General features: G+C 40.9%; 1 protein-coding gene across 2 annotated transcripts; it reads right to left on the minus strand.

The window, feature by feature from the left end:
• Nucleotides 1-21,963: 21,963 nt before the first annotated feature.
• On the minus strand, nt 21,964-26,342 carry LOC110769998 (uncharacterized). 2 transcript variants are annotated; one of them, XM_088247531.1, is made up of 4 exons: nt 25,732-26,342; nt 25,460-25,611; nt 25,222-25,347; nt 21,964-23,327 (listed from the first exon to the last, which is right to left on the minus strand). In XM_088247531.1, the coding sequence occupies exons 1-4, from the start codon at nt 25,736-25,738 to the stop codon at nt 22,383-22,385; spliced, it is 1,230 nt and encodes a 409-aa protein (XP_088103657.1). In that variant the 5' UTR covers nt 25,739-26,342; the 3' UTR covers nt 21,964-22,382. The 2 variants fall into 2 exon arrangements, with proteins under 2 accessions (XP_088103657.1, XP_021829764.2); XM_021974072.2 differs by having other exon boundaries at nt 25,460-25,614.
• Nucleotides 26,343-27,146: the final 804 nt, after the last annotated feature.

Genomic DNA, 27,146 nt, shown 5'->3' on the forward strand with positions numbered 1-27,146 from the left:
GCCCAGTCTACCAACACGCCGCCTAGGCAACGCAGCCGAGAAGGTCAACCCTTGCAAACCAACGAGGAAGTCAATCAACGTCGTCCAAATCACCGAGGTCGCCCACATGACCGATTGGCCATGCGTGTGGAAGACGTTGAGAAGGTTGTAAATAACCGACTTCGAGACTTAAAGATTGGTGGAAATTTTGAAGATACACTACGTATGGAAGTAGACCGAGCAAATTCCTCACCTTTCACTACAGAAATTGAGCAGGCAACTCCTCCGAAACGATTCTCAGCGCCCTCTTTCACCAGCTTCAAAGGGGATTCCGATCCTGAAAGCCATCTGAAGCATTTCAAGAGCCTTATGATCCTCTACAAAGCCGAAGACGCGCTAATGTGCAAGGTGTTTGCAATGACTTTGCGAGGAGCAGCTCAGGACTGGTTCCATACTCTGCCCTCCGGGTCGATCAGCAGCTTCAAGGAGCTTGCTTATGTTTTCACCAAAGAGTACACTTCTTATCGGACGATCAAGAAGAACCCTGACCACCTGTACAACCTGCGCAAGAAGCCCAACGAATCTCTTCGAGATTACATCAAGAGATTCAAAGCAGAAAAGGCTAACATCGTAGGATGCGATGACCGAATCGCATCCTCTGCATTCAAGAAAGGTCTTCCAGCTGAGCACGACTTCTACTGCGAGCTGACTATCACTCCCAGCCAGACTCTGGCAGAGGTCTTCGCGACTGCGGAACGCTAAGCGCTCTGGGATGACGATCGAATCGCCGCGAAGAAGTCCACCGAGCAGGAAGATCAGCCGACCAAGCGGGTTGGCCAAAGAAGCGACAGGTTCAGCAGCAGGGAAAAAGACAAACGTAGGTCGCGCCCACAAGGAGACGCTACGACAAAGGAGAACTACACCAAGTTCTCCATCCCTATACATCAAATTTTAGCCCAAGTAAAGGACAAACCTTGGGTAAAAAGACCGCCACCCTTGAAAGGAGATTCGGATAAGAGGGATACCAGAAAGTATTGTGCCTTCCATGCGACACACGGGCACAATACGAATAATTGCTTTGCTTGGAAAGCGCACCTAGAAGAACTCGTGAGAGAAGGTCACTGCACGGAGTTCATCGCGAAGCAGGCCATCCAACGAATTGAGGACCGCAATACCGCCAAGGAGCCACCTCAAAAAGTCATAAGGATTAACACAATCCTAGCTAATTCTGAGGAGTCTGGCTGACCAGCAAGGAAAAGAAAAGGAAAATCAAACAGGCCACTATCATCTCCCAAATCTCCACTAGTCTCCCACTGGCAGAAGACGATCCCGTGATCGGCTTCCAAAAGAAAGATCTAGTCGGCCTCGATCTGCCAGACAACGACGCCCTTGTCATTAGCATTCAAATCGCTCAGGCCATGGTCGATCGAATCCATGCAGACGAGGGCAGTGCAGCCAATATCCTACAATTGGCAGTCATCCAGCAGATGGGCTTAGAGACAAAGATCAACAAATCAGCTAGGTCACTAACCGGCTTCAATGGCGCAACAACGGTTACCGTGGGCACGATAGATCTCGACGTCTACTCCCCACCTGTAATCAGCTCGCAAACATTCATGGTCATTGATGAAGTCTCGCCCTACAATGGCATTCTGGGCAGACCATGGATCAGCAAGATCAACGCCATCACCTCCGCCACACATCAGAAAATTCGCTACCCTATCCCTGGGGGCGGTATCGGTCAGATCAACAGTGATCAGGCAATGGCGAGGAAATGCTCAGCTCAAGGTCTGAAGAGAAGCAAGCAAACACAGTTTCTACCTGTAAATCAAGCAGATATGAGGGGAGTAGAGCAACCAGAGGAGAAGGCAAATCCCGTTCATGACGGTCGAGCAGACCAGAAAGGAAAGGGAATAGCTACTCCTCAATAGCAATCAAAGAATCAGGACCAAGTCGAGGGAATCCGTCCGGAGGCCTCTCCTGAAGAAGGATGGAAGCCCGAAGAGGACGTCGAGCTAGTACCCCTTGATCCTGACAAGCCAGAGAGAAAAGCGCGGATCGGCTCGCGCCTAAGCTAGGAGGAAAAGGCAGAGCTTGCAGCCTTCCTCCAGAACAACAAAGACGTATTCGCATGGTCGCCATCCGACATGCCAGGCATCGATCCCCAGATCATCTGCCATCGCCTACACGTCAACCCAGCAATCAAGCCTGTAGCGCAGAAGAGACGCAACTTTGCCCCCAAGCGAGTTGCCATCATTGAAGCCGAGATCGACAAGCTCCTAGCTGCTGGTTTCATTGAAGAAGTCTCCTATGCAGAATGGCTGGCGAACGTTATTCTAGTAGCAAAGAAAGATAAAGGCCTGTGGAGAGTGTGTGTCGACTACACCGACCTCAATAAGGCGTGCCCTAAAGACAACTTTCCACTGCCACGAATTGATCAGCTCGTTGATTCAACTTCCGGCAATCAACTGCTAAGCTTCATGGACGCCTACTCCGGCTACAATCAAATAATGATGCATGAAGACGACAAAGCAAAGACCTCTTTCATCATTGAAAGAGGTACATACTGCTACAAAGTCATGCCCTTCGGGCTGAAGAACGTTGGAGCAACCTACTAAAGGCTAGTAAACAAAATTTTCAAGGAGCAAATCGGTAAAACTATGGAGGTCTACGTAGACGACATGTTAGTCAAAGCTCCCCAGCGAGCAGACCACATCACAAACCTCGCCGAGGCATTCAGCCTGCTCCGAAAATACAACATGAAGTTGAACCCGAGCAAATGCACATTCGGAGTCTCGTCTGGCCGATTCCTAGGCTACTTAGTCACCCAAAGAGGAATTGAGGCACATCCAAATCAAATCAAGGCTATACTCAACATGAAGTCACCTGCCACAACAAAGGAGATACAAAGTCTAACGGGTAGAGCAGCAGCTCTCAACCGATTCCTCTCGAGATCTACCGACAAGTGCAGGCCATTCTTCAAAGCCTTGAGGAAAGGACACAAGGACAAGTGGGATGACGAGTGCGAAGTAGCTTTTCAAAACTTGAAAACCTATCTCACTACACCTCCCCTACTCTCAAAACCGATACCAGGCGAAGACTTATACATCTACCTGGCGGTGTCCGACTCAGCCGTCAGCTCAGCTCTCATCCGAGAAGAGCTGGGGGCACAACATCCGGTATTCTACACTTCAAAAGCTCTCCTCGACGCAGAGACTCGCTACCCGAAAATGGAGAAGCTCATTTTTTCGCTTGTAGTTTCCGCAAGAAAGCTAAGGGCCTACTATCAAGCGCACCGGATAATTGTCATGATAGCATTTCCTTTGAGATCGATCCTCCACAGCCCCGACGCCTCTCAGCGACTCATGAAATGGGCTATCGAGCTCAGTCAATACGACCTCCTCTACCGGCCGAAAACCACTATAAAAGCTCAGACTTTAGCAGATTTTGTTGTAGAGTTTACTCCGATAGCCGAAAAAGAGAAACTGGTCACGAAAAGCAAGGAAAAAGCAGACGATACCTCCCCCACCGATTCAAACCTACCTAACGACATGTGGCAGTTACATGTAGACGGAGCGTCAAATCACAAAGGAGCGGGGGCAGGCGTTGTCATAATCACCCCAGATGGAACTTTGTTGGAACAAGCCATCACACTAGGCTTTCCTACTTCAAACAACGAGGCAGAGTATGAGGCATTGCTCGCCGGACTGTGCCTAGCAAAAGAACTGTCGATCAAAAGATTGGCCATCTACTCAGACTCCCAGCTGATCACGAATCAAGCCTCAGGCGAGTACATGGCAAAACATCCGAGAATGATCCAGTACCTCGACAAAGTCCAAGGACTTTTGAAGGAATTCCCTACTTTCACCATCCAACAAGTTCCACGAGCGGAGAACACCCATGCAGATGTGCTGGCAAGCCTAGGATCAGCGCTGGACACCCAGTTCAAACTCTCCATCCCGGTAGAACACCTTAACCGGCCAAGCATCGAAGAAATAGAGCCCATCGACTCAATGCAGATCGATGAAGACCCCAGCTGGCAAGACCCCATCATCGACTACTTGGTGAATGGAAATCTTCCGTCGAATAAGTCCGAGGCTAGGAAGGTCCAGCAGAAAGCCGCGAGATACTACATGCAAGGACCCAAGCTCATTCGCAGATCATACTCCGGCCATCATCTCACATGCATAAAATATCCTCAAACACTTGAGGTCCTCTACAAAATTCATGACGGCGAGTGTGGCAACCACTCTGGAGGCAGGTCACTCGCCCAGAAGGCTCTAAATATAGGCTATTTCTGGTCTACCATGCGCTATGACTCAACCGAGTATGTCAAAAGATGTGATCGCTGTCAACGGTACAAACCGGTTCCTAACCTGCCTGCCGAAGTCTACCATCCACATAACAGTCCGTGGTCTTTCATGCAATGGGCCATCGACTTAGTGGGCCCCATGCCAACGGCACCAGCTAATAAAGAAATGATGATCGTCGCCACTGATTACTTTACTAAATGAATCGAGGCCGAGGCTCTATCCTCTACTAAAGAAGCTGACGTGGAACGATTCATCTGGAGAAACATCATCTGCCGATTTGGCTGCCCACAATCTCTCGTTATCGACAATGGCACACAGTTTATCGGCAAGCAGATCACCGCATTCTTCAAACAATACGACATTAAACAGCATCTGTCTACCCCTAGATATCCTCAGGGCAATGGCCAGGCCGAGGCATCCAACAAAATAATATTGGATTACCTAAAGAAACGATTAGAAGGCGCCGAAGGGAAATGGGTAGACGAGCTCCCTGGAGTGCTATGGGCTTATCGCACTACCAAACGAAGGTCAACTGGCGAAACCCCGTTTTCCCTCGCCTATGGAACTGAAGCGATCATCCCTCCGCACGTCACTGTCCCCTCCATAGGCATTGAAGTGGGCAGTATTGAGCAGAACTCCGAGCACATGAGGCTCAACCTTGACTTACTTGAAGGCGAGCGCGAGAAGGCCATTGTTCGAGTCGCCTCCTATCAACAGCGGTTGAAGTCTTACTACGACAAAAAAGCTAAGGTCAGATAGTTTCAACCAGGCAACCTTGTGCTAAGAAAGGTCTTCATCACTGCGCAAAGACAAGGGTCCAAAAAGATGAAACCCAATTGGGAAGGCCCTTACATGATCAGCCGGTCTGGGGGCAGAGGAAGCTACACGCTCGACACCATGCAAGGGAAGGAGATTCCACGACAATGGAATGCCTGCCATCTCCAAAGATACTATCCATAACGCTTCTTCCTACCCGCTTAGTCCCCAGCAGATGATCGAGCACTGCAACTGTCAAAAGTTATGGTCCCTTTATTCAGTTATTTCCATTTCGAATAAAGCGATGTAATCTCATGAACATCAATAAAAGTTCAATTTCTCATTCCAGAATGTCAAGAATAAAATATATATATATATATATATATATATATATACACAGTTGCCGATAAGCAGCGTCCTTCGGGAGACGCAGGGCAACGACCAGAAGCGTCCTTTGGGAGACGCAGCCCGCAAAGAAGCATCCTAAGGGAGACGTAGGGTGCGCCAGGAATTTCCTAAGTGAAGTATCCAAGTTCTTATCCGTTTCCTAAGGGAGGCAGGATAAATCATACAGTTGCCCATAAAAAGCGTCCTAAGGGAGACGCAGGGCGACGACCAGAAGCGTCCTTCGGGAGACGCAGCCCGCAAAACAGCGTCCTAAGGGAGACGCAGGGTGCACCAGGAATTTCTTAAAATGAGGTCTCCATGCTTTCTGCGGGAAATATCCAGGTTCCTATCCGTTTCCTAAGGGGGGCAGGATAGCCAAACAGTTGCCCATAAAAAGAGTCCTAAGGGAGATGCAGGGCGACGACCAGAAGCGTCCTTCGGGAGACGCAGCCCGCAAAGCAGCATCCTATGGGGGTTGCAGGGTGCGCTAGGAATTTCCTAAGGGAGGTATCCAGGTTCCTATCCGTTTCCTAAGGGGAGCAGGATAGTCATACAGTTGTCCATAAGCAGCGTCCTAAGGGAGATGCAGGGCAACGATCAGAAGCGTCCTTCGGGAGACGCAGCCCACAAAAAAGCGTCCTAAGGGAGACGCATGGTGCGCCAGGAATTTCCTAAGGGAGATATCCAGGTTCCTATCCGTTTCCTAAGGGAGACAGGATAGTCATATAGTTGCCCATAAAAAGCGTCCTAAGGGAGACGCAGGGCGACGACCAGAAGCGTCCTAAGCTTTCTCCGGAAAAATGCAGAAGACGCCCGGAATCCCTCAAGAGGGACCTTGGCTTTTGCAAAAATCCTAAGGGGAAATGTACAACCAAGACACTAGCCGGTTACTCAAGCAGTTCACAAGTCAATATGCAAATTGAGGTTAAAAATAATAACTGAAATTTCCATAGCAAAGTGACCAACCGGCCAAGTTTAAACAAAAAAGAAGATATGTCAAACAAGACCAATTGTTCTAAACAAAAAGCAGACTACAAAAGCTGAAAAGAAATAAAGGAGTCTTCATCTACTCCGAAGCGCCGGTAGGGGAACCTTGATCTGCAGCCTCTTCGGCATCCACCTGATCAGCCACGCTCTCAACAACTTCACATGCCTGATCTATGACGTCTGCCACTGCCTCATCGGCTGCATCCTCTCCTGCTCCATCGGCTACTGCCTCTTCAGCCACCTGCTCTTCAACTCCTTCCATGTCCACAGCATTAACCTGTTCAGGACAAAGTGTCTCAATGTCTTCATCCCCAATGGCAAAGAATGGATCTTTTCTATTTGTGCAGTCCAAGTAGCCCAACTTGTACACATCCACGGTAGCTTCAGACCTGGATTCTTCAGCAGACTCATGATAGGCATGAAATCTAGCCAAAAGCTTGTCATAGCTGTGAGAGATGTCGGCATTCTTGCGCTCAATATGGAAGTAAGCATCTTTCCGACTAGCCAAGTCAGCAGCAGAAGAGTTCAGCTTGGAATCCTTCTCAGCAAGGGAACTCTTCAGCTCGGATATCATCGCCCTCAAATCAGAAGTCTTCTTCTCATAGCGGGCCTGCTCGGCAGAAAGCTTGCAAACTAGCTCGGCATTCTTCTTCTCCAACTCACTGAGCTGAGCAGAAGAGGGGGCAACAGCAGACGAATTCCGAATGGTCTCAGCAGCAAAAACAACTCCTTTTTGAAGCAGATGAAGTGTTGCTTCCCTTTGTTTTTCCAAGGAAAGACTTGAAAAGGTACCAAGATCACCAGCTTGACGGATTTGATCAACCAGCCCAGTACAAACGGATGGACTTGATAGAAAATGCGTCTTGAGCAGATCAGACACTCCTGCATCCCCTGCAGGGCTGGACTTGTCCACCTGGGGATCAGCTGCTGACGTTGCAGAAGAACCTTTCACCCGAGCAGATGACTCTCTTGCTTTCTTCGCCTCTGCCAACCTCACTTCCAAAGGAATTGGAAACGACGAATCAACTCCACGCTTGACTGCTCGTGAATCAACAGCAGGATCATGGTGGTTGGATGGATGAGCAGACCTCCCAGATCGACCTCCGCTCTTCGACTGGTGCAAACGACCCGAACTCCGAATAGGAACATCTGCATCTCTTTGCCTCTCAACAGGTGAACTAGATCGCGCACGGACTATCTCACGGAGCAGATCACGATCTCCAAACTCATCAGCAGAAGGCTTAAGTGGGACATCCCTAATGTTGCGCATACCACCAATCTTCTTGCTATCTGCACCAACAAGATGTTTGACCCTTGCAGATGACACGAGAGTAGCTCATACTTGGGTCTTCTCAGCAGAAGGGAGCTTTGACTTCTTCCTCAATGGAGACACATTCCTCTCCCGTGACTTGACATCTGCTTTCCTCTTTGATGGGGGTTCATCAGAGCACTCCTCATCATCAGGGTCCGGACCATTCTGTTTCCATCTCTCGACATCCTCGGCAGGGGGCAGTCCACCGTCTTCCTCCCGATACTCGCTCAATAACCAACGCCACTCGCGAAACTTTGAGGGGATGTTCAAAGCATGGCGGACCTTAGCCATGTCAGGCCCCAACTTCAATTTCTGGCTAATGTCACTCACTACAAGCAAAAGACAGAAGTTAGTTAGCCACACTTCAAGAAATTCAAATAAAAGAGAGTAGATCAAAAACCGCAAAAAGACGTACCATTACAATAGGTGATGGGAACAAGTGGACCATCACCAACGTCGCCCTCCCACCGTCCGCTGACTTCCAACACATCGTCGTGCCACGCATGATCTCCTTGACTAAGATTGTCAAACAGTTTAGCCTTGTAGATGCGAACTTGGGCATACCGCTCGAAGTGCCTCACTTCGAAAAAATGGAAGAACTCTCGCACCGTTAGCTCCAGCATGAAGAAACGGCTCAAGTTCTCAAAACACATGATCGCTCGGTAGACGTTCGGAGTACACTGACTCGGAGCACACTCCATGGCACAGAACACCTCCTTGAAAAGCCTTGACAAGGGGAATGTGAAGCCCAAGGAAAAATAAAAAGGACAGAAGGTGATGATCCTAGCATCAGGATTGTTCGCATCCACACAAGGCATGTTGTCAGTCTGCGAGTTCGCTAGCTTGACTTGCACGTCATCTGGAATGGCAGAAGCATAAGCAGTCCGCCACTTTTGGAACTGAGCTTCAGTCGTAACGCGGTGCAGGTTAGCCACGAATCTCTTGCTGTGCACTAGGGAGCCTCCCCACAAATACAAAGGCACCTGAGAACTCGGAGACTTCCTACCATCTTCAGAAGACATGATCAACGGACAACTGCAAAAGAAAGAAGAAAATTCTACAAGTTAGAATACCAAAGAATAGAAGCTGGCAGCTACAAAAAAAAAAAAAAAAAAAAAAAAAAAAGGCTGGCAGCTACAAGAAAAAAATAGAAGAAAAAAGGGCTAGCAGAAAAAAAAAAAAACAAAAAAAAAAGAGGAAGTAGCCCAACATGAACAGCCCAGCTCCATTGCAGCACGAAAGCCCATGTCGCGCAGCCCAGCTCCAGTTCCAGGGCGCCTCATGGCCCTGTTCGCTCCGAAGCCCAGCTAGCGCCTCCAAGCCCAGCGCGCGCCCTAGCCTGGTCAGTTCGCTCCAGCAAGCAGGGCCCTCCTGCCTGGCGCAGGCCCACGTCGCGCCATGGCCCAGCGCCTCTCCGCCTCTGCTCCAAGGCCCAGCGCCTTTGTCTCTTCGAGCCCAGCACCTGCACCAAGCCTGCGTCGCATCAGCTCCAGCCCAGACCAGGTCGCTCCAAGCTTCAGCATGCACCACGAACCTGCAATTCATGCTGAACTCTCCAGCCTTTGTCAATATTGCCCACGAATTTGCAACTCATGCTGGACCACAACCTTGCTGCCAAAAATCAGAAAAAATATATATAAAATATATATTTGCTTGCTCGACTTACTTTGTGCACGGCAACTCCTCTCTTCGACAAGCAGTACAAATTCTCCAAGATCTTTCTCAAGCTAGAAGGTAGAGAAGTTAAGTTTGCGATGTGAGAAAGAGTGAAGAGAAGCCCTGTATTTATACAAGTTGGACAACCCGGGTAAAAAAGGAATCGCAAGCTCATTCCTACTGGGAATCCAACTCCAAGAACAGTCAGAAGCATACTCTAATTGGGAACCTGATATGCAAAAGGAATCCAACTCACAGAAGAAAGCCCAGATACAGTTGGAGAGTCCGAAAAATAATTTCATCTCCTACATGCCACACAAGCGCCATGCAGAAGCTGGGGGCCATTTGTGGGAGCAAATATTTTCGTCTCCAATCAGAGCACGCCACGTGGAAAAGAAGATTATCCCTTAAATTAATTAATTAAACCATTTATTGGGATAATTAATTAATCAGGATAATATCTTAGTTATATGGTATTATCTCATAATTAATAAAGATAATATCATTAATTGGGATATTATCTTATAATTAATGAGATAATATCAATAATTTGGTTATTATCTTATCAAAGGGATAATATCCTAATTATTAGATATTATCTTATAATTAACGAGATAATTCAAATATTATCAAGTCCGACTCGATCTCTACGAAACCCTAGCCCCGAGGCTCCTATAAATAGATGGGTTTATTCATCATTCCAGGTACATCTAAAACCCGAGAAAATACCCGAAGCTCTCTCTCCCTCTCCACTCTCCACTCTCCATATTTTTTCCACACGGCTCCGGCCACCACACACGGCTCCGGCCGCCCGGTTTACACCATACAAACTCCGTACCCTTTGCTTAGCTATTGTTTTCCTACAAACACTCGAACTAACTTATGCATCGGAGGGCCTTTGGCCAACACCCCCCGGGTGTGGTCTATTTACTCAAGTCTTTTTTACAGGAATCGAGAAGGAGAGAGAAGGAAGATCGAAGGTTGAAGGATCTAGAAGCGAATATTCTCCCGCGAGATTATTTGCACAAACACATGGCACAAGGTATTAAACCTAATATTCCGAAAATGTTCAAATTGAAACCACATGGACTTTAGTGGTAAAAGTGATAAACCACGGGGACCAAAAGTGACTTTTTGCCTACAATCAAAGTAATTAAAACTGCCAGACAAAATCACATCCCAGCATTTCAAAATAATATATGATAAGAGTAAAATAATATAGTCAAGAATGATTTTGAAAAAATAAAAAATAAAATTTCTCCAACCACTATCTTTTCTTAGCTTCTGCATTACTTTTTCGTCCCTATATTTGTCATTAATTCTAGTAAAGTCGTGACAATGGTTATTGATTGTTCAAAATCTAACTATAGTGTCAAATTTTTCGTTAAGTTGTAAACATGCCTCGTGCCAATAAGGAAATTAGGGCTTGACTCTCAATTCGAAGAAAATATATATTAGAGTTAAACTTTGCACTCAGGGCTTAATGATATTGGGGAAAATTTAGGTATCAAATTGAGATGGGCAGTATAGAGGTTAGGGTTTTGACACTATTTTGAGGTGACACCGAGGATTTGTGTAACTTAATTACGACTGTAAGGATCTTGGTGAAGTTTTTGCTTCCAACTGAAGTTGTTTAGAGGGTTCATCTATCGAGCCCTCGAGTTTAAAATGCTGGCTTCTTTAGATGTACGGCTTGTAGGGTTCTTTCTAGTCGTTGACGGCAACTATTGCTGCAGTAATAATAGTGAACATTATTGTTTCCTAGTGGCTTAGGGAATCTTAGTGGTACTTAATATTGTGCAGGTATCCTACTTGCGTGTGTGTTTGGGTTTACGTTAATATTGTGCATATTCTTGCTTTTCAAATTGTGATCATTTCACCATGAATTCAAGTTTGAAAAAGATTCAGACCAAAACAAAAAAAAAAACTTTGAATCTGTTTAACAATTGCGCTTCATGATAACAATAGAAATTTGATGGGGTTAGTATTTTTAATTGTTTATGATTAATAAAGTTTACATAATTAATTAGCATCATGCGATTACCTTTTTCTAATGATAATTTATTTAATATTAGTAGCAGCCTTCACCATTTCAATTTGGATTTACAAATTTTTTATGTCCCATCATGTGAAAGAAACATGAACACCAATAGGAAAAAATTCCTCAACCGAACACTCCCTCTCCTACTCTAAGTCCAACCTTTCACACTACTACTCTCTCAACACCAGTTTACACCCCATGTGAAAGAAAATTAATTAGCATAGAAGTGAATAAAGAATGGAAGTGAGTAAAGAAAATTAATAAAGTTTACATAATTAATTAGCATTTGTCATCATGCGATTACCTTTGTCTAAAGATAATTTATTTAAGATTAGTAGCAGCCTTCACCGTTTCAATTTGGATCTACAAAATTTTTTATGTCCCATCATGTGAAAGAAACATGAACACCAATAGGAAAAACGAAATTTTTCCACCCACATAAAATACCTTTTGAGTCTTGGCTATACTAATCCAAGTTGATTATCAGGACCTTTTATTATTTCCTTTTTTCTCCTTAGCTCTATAAACGATCGATGGGTCTCCAAATGAAGCTCACCTGCACAAGGAGATGGCAACAAAACCCTTTACTGGTTCCTCTAGTACACTTTCTGGATCAAAGCCCCCACAAAAAGAAACTGAATCAGAGCTCCCGCAAAACAGAACTAGTGAGGCAGAAAATAGTAATAACCAGACCTGTACCATTCGTGGGATTCAAATTAAGGCAGAAAAAAGCAAAAGGGTTGGGTTGTCGGACTTCAACAACAAATATGGTGTAGGTGGTGCTGTTGCTCAAAACAAAACTGACCACATCATTGAGGACATCGAGATTGATTCAAAAGAGGGGGAGGATGTTGGGATGCAAAAATTTGGCAACGAGTACAACTCGATGAAAGACGAAGCAAGAAGCTCGAGCGAAGAAGAAGGAACGAGCAAGAAGCCATGGTATAAGTTTTGGTAAAAATAAACAAGAGAGAAATTAAGGGAGCTGCGTTGCTGAATAAAGAAAGAGGCTGGAGTTGATTTGCATTTAATAGTCCATGTCTTTGTTTCTTTGTAGTGTCTACTATTTGAATGTGATTAGTTACAGTATTGGAGTTGAGAATCTGGTCTCTTGGGTCGATCTGTGCAATTTAATATATTGATTTTCAGCATGAAAAATACGTTCTACAAGGGAAAAGTAGGGATTATGAACCCCGAATTCATGTTGGTCTTGATCAAAACCATAGAAGATCAGCCCGTACATACTTATGAAAGAAAAAAAAAAGCAAGAACAAGAAGAACCCTTTTGATTTTAGTTTTTTTTAAAATTCGGTATATTATTATGACGTTTAAATATGTGTTTAGGTCAGTTACCACACGGGTAATGTATTTGTATGAACAAGAATTCTTGGTCAAAGGAGAGCATCCAAGTATTGCGAGTGTACGTTTACAAGGATTGAATGTTGTTTTATCCTGGAGGATATAGGACGTCATAACCGGCTACACCGAGATATTATCTCAAAGGGGCGGATCTACTCTTAAGGACAGTGACTTACACGCCTCAACCTACTATTCGTGATCAAAGGAGAGCATCCACAACCAAGATTTTCCAACAAATTCAACATGAAACTAGTCATTATGTACAAGCTTGAATCCCTAATATATTTCGGAATTGAGAAATGTTTTATTACTGAAACGCGCTTGAAGAAAGTATAGTTCATTTTATTTTTTCAAAACTTAATACTACAACTTTTCATAACAGGACCCGCCTCGAATTCTTCGAAACTCGAGACGAATCCTATGGAAATTCGGACTAAAAGTGATATAGTCTAATCATTTGGGAAAAAGTTAGAGACCCTACCTCGTGTCCAAGAAGTTAAAATGACGAAATTACCCTTCGGAGGTTGTCGGGTTCTCTCTCATTCCTAGATTTGGGAAAAAAATAAATAACATCAATGAAGTTAGAAAAATCTAATTTTTATAAAAACATTTTTCTCTCTTAACATAGAGAGTGCACCCCACTCTCCAAGCTAAACCCCTCAAAACGTCCCGAAACCTATACCATTGGACTCGGATCAAGAAATCGAGTCGGATGGACTAAAAATATGGTGTCGGAGGCTGCCGGAACAGCCGCCACATACCGGAGCCATGAGTGGGCTTGTTCCGGTTATTGTTCATCATCTTAAAAAAATCCTGCAACTTCCCCTATTTTTTTCCAGTTTTAATCCCAGATTTTGTGAGGCATTTTGACCAACCAAACGTCAACGAAAAATGGGCAAACTTGTAGTGGTTTTGAAGCTTAGTATCTCTAGTTTCTAACCCAACAAACCACACTGAAAACTGATCTAAAACGAAGGAGAAAACTAGCTCCAAAGTTGGGCTCATGGTTGGTTTTTCTTCAAAAAACAGAATTTGTTCCAAACTTTGCACAAGTGTTCAACCTATCAAAACTCAACCAAATTCGACAAAACCAATTTTTTTTTGTTCCTTGCCATGTCTCGTTTAAAACCCAATAAATGAATTCCTCAAACACTCAAAATATTGGGAGAAACAGAGATCCAAAGTGAGACTCGCGACCTGAAAATTTCCAGAAAATGACATTTTCTAGATTTTGTTCAAAGTTGTTTTCAACCATTCAAACACCCCAAGTGGTTCCTAAGGCTTCTAAAACTCTTATAAACTTCATACCTATCAATTGAACTCATCAAAACTCAAAATGAAACCAAAATCAACAACACCCATAGTTGAAAAAATTGCTCTATCCACCCAATCCGAAAATAGAGGTTCAACCTCTTCCAATTCAATCTTCCTAACACTCATATGACTCAAATTATTCTTTAAGAGATTAAAATCACACAACCACAAGGTTAAAACCAAAATTTTCGAAATTGACTCACCTTAGAAACTCTTTTCTTCTCTTCCTCCTATTTTCTCCTTTCTTCCTCACCCAAACTTCCATTTCTTTCATCCCAAAATTTATCTTAGTTTATGAAATTAATTTTCTTAGCCTAGACTAGGTGACTCATCTACCCTAGGTTTACAACTCATCCAAATTGAGATCAAAACCAGATTTTTTGAAGAGATTGTATGAGGGAAGGGGGAAGGAATGAAGGAGGGAAGAAATGCTTGGCTTACACATTGCCTCCTTCTTTTTTCTTTTTTTTTTTAATAAAAAATTAAATTTATTTATAACTCATAATTAAGTTAAACAAATATATTTTATTAACATCTTTTTTTTTACTAGATGTTACACTTCAGTACTGGAGGCCGAGTTAGTTTCTCTAGTACTGGAGTTGACTTGTTTTCCTTTCCGGTGGCCTTTATAGATGTGGGTGTTGCCAAACTCGAAAATTCCTACTCTGTCCAACTTTAACCCCGTAATATTATTCTCAACAATGTTGAAGTCATTGTCTCTTCCACCCTTGTGGGCAGTTGCCCACACTTACAAAAGAAAGCTTCAGCCATATAATCCCACATAAATTCACAATTTTTAATTATTTTTAGGTCATTCTCTAGTGAAATCCCCACATGGCCCATTTATTATATACACTTTAAGTCCAAAGCTTATATTAAAAAAGAAACCCTAAATCCTATGTTAAAAAAGAGGAATAGAGATCCCACCAAATTCACTCATTCTATAATTTTGTGGAGAACTCAGCCACCAAACTCATTATTTGACAAAAGTCTGCAGCCCAACAAATCAAACTCGCTACTTCAATTGATTTTACAGGTTAGTACTAAACTAATTTCATTATATTCTTATTTATATGCAACGTTTTCAAAATATGAAAAGTCGTCGAGGACAATTGTAAATTTACTTATTAGACAATGCCATTAATATTCAAAGTTTGAAATATTTTTTATTTGATTATATATTGGTTGAATTTTTTTAAGCCTCCAGATGAACGAAAGTCTTGGTCCGCCACTGGTCGGAGAGTTTTGGAGCTAACTGATAGTGATCTCGAGCTGTTGCTTTTTTGTTGGTCGGTGCACGCCTTAGAAGAATCCTCAGAACCTTGTTTCGGATTATCACCAAGTGGAGGCTTCAGAAATAGCCAGCCGGTAGACATTTTCACCTCCTGGGACTGGAGGTACCAATAATTGGCTGCTTGTGTGCTAAAAAATGTAACTATTGTTTCTAATTGTAAGTGAAGCCAAACTGAACTCTTCTTCTTTATCTAATAGACGATGTGAGAATATAATTAATCAAGCACTCTCTTTCGGTTACAGTAGATACATTATCATTTGTCGAAAGTGAAGATAGAAAGATAGTAAAGCAACCAATTGGCGGAGCACATGTGGCCATTGTCTCCAACACGTGGACCGTGGTAGATAGCCTGTTTTTAGATCATGGAGGAAAGTTGAGGTTCCACAACGAAGCCAATTGACTTTGGAAAAGTAGCCCTAACTCCTTATAAGCATGCATAACTTTTCAATGCAGGACAATACTCTTAATAGACTGGATGCACCACAACAGTGGAGGCGTACCTAACCCAAAAAGCACAAGATAGTGTATTTGAATATTGTCATTATAGATCTTATCTGCAATTAGATTCAGAGTACCAACCAGTGAATGCAACAGTAGTCTTGATTTTAATGTTGACGAATTGCTAGAAAAATTGCTTACCCGAACGCTCTCTCTCCTACTCAAAGTCCAAAGCTTCACACCCTTTCACACTCCCCTCACGAAGCAAATAATAGGCCGGTGTGTGCGACCCCATTTTTGTTTGGGTTGGGTGCAGTAATTTTCAGGATCAAGTAGGCCTTTTGTCTTTTTTAATCTTACTAGAATTCAAGTCCAGCTAAGCCCTATCGTAATTATTGTTATGCATTCGTGATATATGACCTCTCGAGTCTGATATTTTCTGCTAGGGTAATTTTAGGTGGGGTGATATTTGCTTTGGCAAACTATTTTACCATTTATTTCTTTTCACGTGTAGGATACCATAATTTTTTGTGTGATATTAGGATTGATTTGGTTTGCCTAATTTTGATTTTGCTTAATTTCTTTTTGGACTGTTAATTTGAATTTCTTTTATTTTATTTTAAATAAATACGCTCTTAATTTCTAGGCTTGAAAGGGAAAAAAAAAATTGAAAAAAATTGAAAATCTCGAACCTTCTCCACATAATGGCTTTCAAAACATCTACTTCGTATTGCTAGTTGAACATAAGAATCCTACAGAGAGTAGAAGACTTTCTTTTGAGCATTCATCAATAGCAGGTATGCACTTGTACTATTATGATTAATATTTTTATTTGATTCAACCGGTTGGTACGTAAATGGTTTACTGGTTGGTAAATGTAATGATGACAATATGGCATCTGTAAATAATTAGCAATTTTCTTAACATGAATTTATACTTCTGCAGCCACTATGATCATGCTTGGAATAATAGTCTAGTAAAAAAAATACAACTTGAATTATTAATTAGCATGTATATTTTTGTTGTCTAGTATTTCTTGTTAGGATATCATGTCACATGATAATAGACCGGCAAAGAGAGGAAAAACTATTTATTTATTCTTTAAAAAAAGTGAATTTTATTTATATTTTTTACTTCTTTGTGTTATATTTGCTTGTAATGTGATTTTGTTTGATTTATAAAATTTTATTTACATTTTTGTTTCAAGAGAAAAAAAGCTTATAATATATCTCCTCTATGAAAAAAAATTATTTAACCTACCCTTATAAAAATTCTTGGGTCCGCCATTGTTGACGTTGATAGAGGGCCAAAGGATCTTGGTGAAGTTTTTGCTTCCCACTGAGGTTGTTTAACAACGATGGTCTCCCTTGCCCGCCAACAAATGCCTAATGTTGTGTGCCGGTCTGGATGGTTCTGAATCCTCTGAGCTTGAGGTTGTTTTGTTGTCCCTCACCCAACAATTGGTTATCTAGAAGGAGTCCTTGTGCTGTGTTAGGCGTTTTTAATATTGTTTCCTTTGTTTTGCTGTATGTGCTTAGTGATCATGCGCAGTTTGATAATTTGGGTGTTGACGCCAAAAAGTGGTTCTCTGACTTAGAGGGTCAACTTAGTAATTTTATGCCTTCGGTAGCCTTGATGCCTCGGTAGTCTACGCGATCTGCAATATGAGCAAACGCTCGGTAAGACCTAGGGCACCGGTGTGGTACCGGCCGAAGGCTCTCCGATGCTTAAGTAAGTTCGGGAATAGAAAGTTCAACTGACAGATCAATAGGCTTGTATGCCGTAAGTTCTGATTACCTCTATTTTGGGATAGTTGGCCTCCTTTTATAGGTCTTGGGAGGTGTGCACTTTGTTGAATATTTCAATGTGGGACTGTGGGCGTCGCTTGGGAGCGTGCCACGTGTCCCAGGAGAGGGCGTTGCCCTAATGGAGAGATCGGTAGGTAGAGTGCCGAGGGCGCCTCTGACCAAGCCCAGTTTTCTTCACGTGTCTTGCCCTTATTGGCTGTTTATTTTGGGTGTAAACATTGGGAATCTCTTCTTTTGGGTTCTCCCCTTTTATTAATGAAGTTCGGTTCATCTGATTTGCCCACAAAGAAAAAAAAAACTATCGAGCCCTTGAGTTTAAAATGCTGGCTTCTTTAGATGTACGGCGTGTAGGGTTTTTTTTTAGTCATTGACAGCTATTGCGAACTGCAACTTTTGCTGTAGTAATAGTTTCCTAGTGGTTTAGGGAATCTTAGTGGTATTTAATATTGTGCAGGCATCCTACTTGCGTGTGTTTGGTTTTACGTTAGGTTAGTGGTGGTCCTACCATGTCCATATACTGCTCTTGGTTTTCAAATTGTGATCATTTCACCATGAATTCAAAGTTTGAACAAGAGTTTTGTTCACACGTACGTATTCAAATAGCGTTTGAAAACCTGCCCGTGAACTAGAGAGTGGTCTCTATCGTTTGAACTGTAACATTGCTGTGTCTTGGCATTACGTACGTGTCCCTTTTTATTTTGGCATAACTCTTTTGTTCAAACGAGCCTGGCTATCTTTCCCAAACCCCCCCCCCCCTGAGGTTCTCCTGAGCTATCTGCTGATTGGGCCGACCGTAGGGTTTAAGTTCTCGTGGGCGCATGTAGTCGTAGTAGTCGGCTCTGAATACGCAATCTCCATCCAAACACTCGCGTCTCATCTAGTGTAACATTGCCGGTACCGCCGACATCGACTCTCACTATGGTAGGATGGAGGACAAGACTTGTTGGCGAGTCCTTAGTTAGGATTTTGGTTCCTTACTTAGTTAAGATTTTGGTTACTTACCAATTTATTAATTCTATTGTAATTGAGATTTATTTACCCTAAACCTCTCCTGCCCTCCTTTTCAAGGGGAGAAGGGAGAGTGAAAAAGATATATTTCTCTAGGGCTGATTTTCAGATGGATCGTATCGAAATAAGAGGATTCCAATCCCATTGTAAAAAAATTCGAAATAAAAATTCTTTTCCAATTATGTTCCAAAAATTTCCAAATTTCAACATCCATTTAAATTCGGAATTTTTGAAATTTTTTGAAATTCTTTTGGAAAATTTGAGAAAATCATTTTAAGTTTTAAACATGTCTAATGATTTGAACGGTTAAAGTTGGCTCAAAATTGAAAAATCACATGAGAAAATATCGTTGAACTTTTGTTTTGATCACATGCAGGACAAAAGAGGGCCACTCTTGTCCATGTCTTGTGGAAAAATTCTACAATACATTGTACATCAAATTTGGAAAGCAGCAATTTGAATAATCACCAGTGTTGACTGGTGAAATCAGCGGTCAACGTAAACTTTGATCCTAGAGGGGGTGCAAGGTTACTGAAGGAAGTTGAGGTTCCACCCCAAAACCAATTGGCAATGGGGGGAGTAGCCCAACTCCTTATAAACCCAGGCTAGGTCCCTTAACATTTCAATGTGGGACAAATACTCTCAACACGCCCCCGCATGTGTGGCGAACTTTCAAGCCTAACACGTGGACAACACATATTGGGTGACGTGGGAGCACGTGTGGCCGTTGGGCCCAACACGTGAAGCCTTGCTCTGATACCATGAAGGAAGTTGAGGTTCCACCCCAAAACCAATTGGCAATGGGGGGAGTAGCCCAACTCCTTATAAACCCAGGCTAGGTCCCTTAACATTTCAATGTGGGACAAATACTCTCAACAGTTACATGGATCAAAATGAAAGTAAAGATTGGGATCAATGTGCTTTTTTGTTAAGTTGTAAACGTGTCTCATGCCATTAAGGAAATTAGGGCTTAACTCTCAATTCGAAGAAAAGATTAGAGTTAAACCTATGCACTCAAGGCTTAACGATCTTGGGGAAAATTTAGGTATCAAATTGAGATGGGCAGCATTGAGGTTAGGGTTTTGACACTATTTTGAGGTGATATCGAGGATTTGTCGAACTTACGACTGTAAAAAAGCATATTAACGTTGATAGAGGGCCAAAGGATCTTGGTGAAGCTTTTGCTTCCAACTGAGGTTGTTTAACTATCGAGCCCTTGAGTTTAAAATGCTGGCTTCTTTAGATGTACAGCGTGTAGGGTTTTTTTATTATTAAACATAAAAATTCCCCATACTTATGATATGTATTAACATAAAAATTCATTATTAAACTATTGTTTGGCTACATGGGGAGGTGGTGTGCTACAAGAAGATGAGAGTGGGTGAGGTGGTCGGCTAGTAAAATATGAGAGGGCCGGGGAATGTGGTATGAAGATGTGAGAGTGGGTGAGGGTGGGTCAGGTATTGCTTCCCTATCATTATTAATTTATGATTTTAAAGTGTACAAATTCTACAATTTGTGGAATTTAAAACTCCTTACTTGAAGCGAAAAGCTTTAATTGAGGTGGGTGGGTGGCTGGCTGTGTCTGTGTGGGGTGCGGCATGGGGTGGGTTGAAAAAGAAGGCACGACCAGGAAGAAAAAAAGAGTGAGAAAGAATGGAGAGGCTTGGTTTGGAGTTTCCTTTCTCTGAATCTGAATCTTATTTCTCTTATATTTCTGTATTTCTTGTTCTTCTTCTTCTACATGTCATAAGTATATTGTTAATGCTGAGTAAGAATTATGTCTTCTTGTCCACTAGTACTATTTTGTGTCATGTCAATGAAGAACCATGGTTTTGAGCAACCAAGCACAAATAAAGGTTTTTATTAAGTGTGTTCAAATAGCATTATTGTGAAACACATCATTAATTCGTGTAAGAAAATCTGTAGTGTAATTATAAAGGAAAAGGTGTAGGCATGTTACAGTACCTTACCTGCATTGCTTGAATAGAAACCCAATCAAGGAAAGTGGATAAAACACAAATTGTAGTCATCATATGCGCGTTTTCGTTCGATTAATGATTGATATCTTGAAATGTATATGAATCACATGTATATTTCCATATTGATATCTTGAAAGTCATTTCTAGTACCATAATAAATAAATAAACAAAAACAAAAAAGAAAGTTGCGAATCTCTGCAAAGAATTCTTGTTCATTCTAAGAAATATCTCATACAGTATCCGCATGTTAACTAACCTAAAAAGAAATTGAAAAGTCAAAATAATATGCCGAATTAAAAAAACTAAAATAAAAATTCAGTTGAAAGAAATAAAAAAGGGTCCCAAGCATCACGGGCCTATTTGCTTTTTTTGCACGAGGAGAGTGAATCTTTGGACTTTAAGTAGGAGAGAGAGTGCTGGGGAAGGAGTTTTTCATGGGTACGTAAATAGTTTACTGGTTGGTACGTAAATAGTTTTTTTTTTTTTTTTTTTCCAAATTGGTACGTAAATAGTTTACTGGTTGGTAAATGGAGACTGGTCGGTAAATGTAATGATGACAATATTCAAATACATTAACTTGGACCTTATTTTTTTGGTTGGCCGTGGAGTCAAAAGAGTTTATGGCATGCTTTGGGCACTTGGGTACTTACGATATCTTAGGGATCAATGGAATTTCTCTCCCAATCTCCTCAAACCAAATCAAAATTGTTAAACGGAAACCATCAGGTTTAAGCATACATGAATCAAAGTTATTCAACTTACTTTATATGCCTATAACTTTATAAACTAAATCGACATATAGGAGCTCCTTTAGCCTATTATACAATCAAATCATAATCCTTAAGCACGGGGACCAATATTCTTGTGCTGGAGTGGGAGGTGGGAGGTGGGAGGTGCGGGGTGGGGTGGGGCAAGGCGGGGACATGCATTTTAACAAAAATTGGCCGTCACACACATCACCCATTAGACAAGCAACTAGTGACGGAGCCAAAAACTTTGACAGAGGAGGCACCTCAAATATTAGAATATATTTTTCTTACGGTGACATTTGAATTAATTTTTTACTTGATACAAAATTCCTAAATTTGATTACTATATTCTATTATTTTACATATCACATTTACTATCTATTTATCATTGATAATAGCAAAAGATATTGCATGGTACATGGTATTAAACTCTAAGCAATGAGAAGAAGAATATTATTACATAAAAAGAGGCCTACAGGTTGGTAATGCTGTTGCAATTTACCGCAAAACACTCACAAAAAATGTCCACTTTGCATGACTTCAATTCTAGTAGTGGAATAAAAATCTCCACTTGATCGTCTTATGGCATCTGTTACTACTTAGCAATTTTCTTAACATGAATTTATAATTATATTTTCAATGCTTTTAATGAAATTTTATTTTATATCCTAATTAAAACATGAAAGTCCATTGTGTTTTTCAGAATCATCAGGGTTGGAAGAATCCCTAATATTCCAATTATTCTTTGGTGTGACTGATCCCAAATATTCCTTGTATACAAACAAAGTAATTAAAACTGCCGGACAAAATCACATCCGCAACATTTCAAAAACAGAATATACAATGAGACATGTGGTGGAGAATAGAAAGTTTTACTCATGTACGCCATCTAATATGTTTCACAATAACTACAAAGAGTTTATACAAATGCGGAGGAGTCCAATGGCAACATCAAATTCTCATATGGTATATCCACACATGGCTAAAGAAATTCTGGAATTAATATGAATAGCCGAAAAAATGCAAGATTCTACTTATAATACTCTTGCAGTTGTATTTGATGTTGCCAAAGTCTTGTATCCCAACTCTTCGGGAATTAACTGCTATAATAGTATTTTTATCAATGTTGTGACTGATACCTTTGTTTTTTAGGAGGCCCTCGTTTCCTTCACAGCCACCTTGACCTTGGCCGGCATTGCTGCAGTCGATATTGACGTTGTCACAGTTGAATATCCCGACATCTGAGGATCCATTGCATGCTGTAATTTCATTTTCAGTAATTCTGGATTGGTTGGTGCTGCCGCCATCTTCAGTATTAGTTGTCTTCAAGTTCCATTCGAAGTTGCTGAAGTTTTGATACGCTTCCGGAATTCTATCTCCTACAATGTCATTGCCACGAATGTTGAGACCGTCACCTTTGGGTTCCTCTCCTCCAGCTTCATCTTGGCCTTGGGCGGAACTCGAGCCAACTGCTGCTTTGCCGTGATCTTTAGGACTAGTAGTCTTGCAGTTGCAGTTGATGTTGGTGTTGCCAAAGTTTTCTACCCAAACTTTTGTGGATCTATTATCTGCAGTAATTTTATTACGATATATGCTGTGACAGATAACTTCGAATTCACGGCTACCTTGCCCTTGGCCGCCATTGTTCCGGTTGACATGTACGTTGTGAAAGCTTGAAATCCCAACACCTGATTCTCCTTTTGTTGCGGCAATTGTATTTTCATAAATCTTGGATTGCCTGGTTCTTTTCATATGGTATTCGATCTTGTGACCTTCACCTTGGGGTTTCTTTCCTCTTTCACCACCTTGGCCTTGGGCCGCGTTGCTCCAGTTGACATCTGAGTTGGGAGACTCAATAATCCCAAAATCAGCTGCGCCATCGAGACCTCTTATATCATTTGTGGCACTATATCTGTTGCTGGTGTCTTCTTTTCCCATTATTGGCTGGAGATTTAATAGGCAACAGGTACACAAACAAGATAAATTTTAATCATAATTCTATTTAAATTTTAAAAGATCAGAAACGATATTCGGATTACCTAAATCCTACGACAAAGCAGGAATCAGATTCAACAAGGACTAACAAAAATAAAAAAAATAAAAACCATGAGTAACTGAGTGGAAATCTTCCAAATTAAAAATAAATAAATAAAGCAAAAATTTGAAAATTTTAAGAATTAACAAACCGAGACAAAATTTTACTTACAATTTAATTAATTAACAAGAATGAAATTGACATCTTCAAGCAAAACCAAATCTTGTTCTCTCACCCTCTCTTTTGGATGATCTGCTTCTAAATACCCAAACACTAAATTTATTCAATGAAGACCCAAGCCCTAATTTTGTTCATTGTTCACCATACCCCTAATTTGATAAAATGGAAGCCACAATAAAGCAGAAAAATCGACATAGGTAACTCATAAACTCCAAAAATGAAACAAATAATTAGAAGAAAATAATTGGAAAGGCATACCGACTGTGTGTCCTGGGTCCGTAGTTTCGATTCGACCAACAAAGCAGAAAATGACTGTGAGGTGTGGATGGAGTTTGGACTGAGAGCAGAAAATGACTGTCCTTCCTTCCTTCCTTCCTTCCTCCCACTTTTTGGTGAAAACCAAGGTATCCCCCCGCGATTGCGGGGACTAACCCTCGAGGTACTGTCGGGCGAAAAGCGGGGACCTCTCCCAACAAAGTCTGCTCTATTCGCAAGCGCCTGGGATCGAACCCAGGACCTCTTGTTTAAAGGATCCAAGCCCCTTCCACTTGAACCAACTCCTGTTGGTTCCTTCCTCCCACTTTTATTTCTTCTTCTTTTTAGTTAATGAAATTTTTGGTTCGGTTGCACTAAAGATAATAGAACGGCAAAATCATATATTAAAAGTGCTGCTATGTATCGAAAATGAGTTGAGGAAAAGAGTTTTTTTTTTTTTTTGGTTAAACCGTATAATGGGTGGGTTAAGGTTTTTTCATAAGTCCTTAGAAGCCATTTTATAAAGAGATAAATTTGTGTTTAAAAATTTGAAAATAAGGCAGGAGGAAAAATAGGACATGTAGGTGGAAATAGCAGCATCGTAGTCTACAAATTAACCATAAAATTTCTTGATCTCTCTTTTACTCATCTTCCTTAAATCTTCTAGGTTAATTTATTATATTTGCACTAAAAACTCCTAAAGTTTTAACCTTTCTTTCTCTTCCTCTTTTGTTTAAAGCTTTGTGAATTTTTTATCTTCCTCAATTTTTTTTTTCATGTATGAGTTGGGTACCTTAATATTGCGCTTTATGAACTCTTTTTTTGTTTTTTTCTATTTATTTTCAGTGTTGGAATATAAATTATTAATTTTTAAGTCTTTGCATAGATGATGAAATTAGTATTAAAACAATTTAAAATATGAAATTCATGATAATTATGAAGAGAAGACAAGTTTTATGAAGGGCCCCTCTAATGTGAAATCCTAGTTCCGCCACTATTACTTAGCATTAATATACTTATGGCATGTAGAAGAAGAAGGAATACAGAAATATAAGAGAAATAAGATTCAAATTCAGATAAAGGAACAAAAAGAAAAGTTTGATTGTAACAGCGTTGGTGGCCGTACATCTCCAAACCCTTCCGCTGCGTAATTGCACGGGAAACTCCAAGCCACACGTTTCTTGCTCACTTATTTATTTGTTTATTTATTTTTTGCCAACTATTTATTTTTTTCTTCTTGGCCGGGTCTTATTTTTCACTCAAGCCACTTGCTTCATTTTTTTGTTTTGCTTACTCACCATTAATATATAAAAGAAAAAAAATAAAAGCTAGAACAAGAAGAACAATAAGACTAAGAAGAAATGGTACGCTCGATTTCTTGTAGTACTTGTTGCCGACTTTGCTAATCCCTGCACGCTTGCCTTTGTTTGAATAAATTGCTATTGCCACCAATGTTGTGGTTCCTTGCTTGATGAACATCAACAGCACCTCCACCTTCATGATATTCGTTGTAAGTGTCGTGAATACCAACATCAGTGCTTTCATTTGCGATGATTTCATTCTCAAGAATGTTGAAGGTTTCGCTATTTTCATCAGTATTTTGTACCTCACTACTATTTTCGTTGTGCTGGAGCTCTTGTTCAGTTCTTTCTTCTTGGCGCTCTAGTTCAGAAAGCGTTCTAGGGACACCAGAAAAACGGTTTCTTACCCTCTCCTGTGGGCTCTTGTTCAGTTGTTCAGCTTCAGTTCGAGACCTATCTTCTATATATGCAAACTAATTACATAAATTCCTCATAGGCATACACACATAGAATCACATCAAGGAAAATATCTTGAATCAAATAAAAATATTAATCATGTATAGTAGTACATACATACCTGCCATTGATGAAAGCTCAAAAGAAAGTCTTCTCCTCTCTGTAGAGTTCTTATGTTCAACTTGCAATAGGGACACACTATTATATATGTGGATTTATTTATTGCTCTTTATTATATCTGGAATGATCAACTTGAAATATATAGACTCTGCCAAAAAGTACCGTGTGTGGAGAAGGTTAGAGATTTTCCTTTCTTTTTTTTTCCCCCAAACCTCGATGGTGCTAGTGCATTTATTAAAAATAAAATAAAAGTATAGCAAATTAACAATCCAAAATTAAGCAAAATAAAGATTAGGCAAACCAAATCAATATAACCTAATCACACAAGCCCAAATAATAAATACACCAGTCCTACCAGGTGAGAAGAGCAATTACCACCAGTTCTAACTAATTACCCTAGCAGAAATTATCAAGACTCGAGGGAGAGGTCATATCAAGAATGCAAAATAACGATAGGGATTTTCAGTCGTTTTACCCTGAAGTATCATGCTAATCGGCACTTTATCCTAACAACAATAACTACAGACGTCATGTCATTGAAAAAATCAGATCATTTTTTTTTGCTGCATTGCGTTCATTCAGCTTCCGGTGGAGAGTAGAAATATACTTCAAAGGACCCCCTCTTGTCCCCTGTCAACTAATTGGGGTGGGTGGCATTTTAAAGTCGTCATGGTTATTCATTCTAATCATTCATTTCAAATATACTTTTCACTGTATTGGGTTACAATTTTTTTAACTGTTTGTCTTTTCTCTTTCTTACACAAGAAAGATTGAGAGGACGAAGAATCCGATACAAAAGTTTAGATGATGCTCTTACCTTTAATTGCTTGCCACCATTAGTCATCTTCACATCATACATAATCGATTTGTTGTTAAATAATTTTGTCTTGAGATGACATAAAGTTGATGTGTATCATGACCATTGGTCCTTAACTTTTTTATTTTGATTTTGATTTTCAAACCATTTGCGCATACACGTTTGTGAGCTCAAACTCTTACTTTTCACAGGCTTTTTCAATATCTAAAGATATATTCTTCCGTACACTAACGTCGCAAAGAATTACTTATTAGCTTCTACATTACTTTTTCGTCCCTATATATGTCATTAATTCTAGCAAAGTCGTGACAATGGTTAATGATTGTTCAAAATCTAGCCATAGTGTCAAATTTTTTGTTAAGTAGTGTTGTGAAATTATTGCAAGCGCACAATTCGCACAAGTAATATAGAAATAAGTAGAGTATCGTTCCCACGAAGACTGTAATTTCCTATTAATTACCAATTATGATTAATTCAAAAGTTTATCTGAACAATTGATTAAGAAGATTGATTGATTTAAGTAACCTAAAACAATTATGAAAAATAGCAATTTAATTAATGATAGAAAATTAAGATGATGAGACACTAGAGCATCCGAT

The sequence above is a fragment of the Prunus avium genome, chromosome 1, assembly GCF_965620075.1.
Source record: "Prunus avium chromosome 1, drPruAviu1.hap1.1, whole genome shotgun sequence".
Classification (NCBI taxonomy): Eukaryota; Viridiplantae; Streptophyta; class Magnoliopsida; order Rosales; family Rosaceae; genus Prunus; species Prunus avium.

Bases quoted from the DNA above. Each gene is read 5' to 3' on its own strand.
- LOC110769998 (XM_021974072.2), bottom strand. The intron at 25,348-25,459 runs GTACAAAATACT...AATATCATGAAG, and splicing joins ACAACGAAAATAGTAGTGAG to GTGGAGGTGCTGTTGATGTT. The intron at 23,328-25,221 runs GTACCATTTCTT...TTAAATCTCCAG, and splicing joins AGTACTACAAGAAATCGAGC to CCAATAATGGGAAAAGAAGA.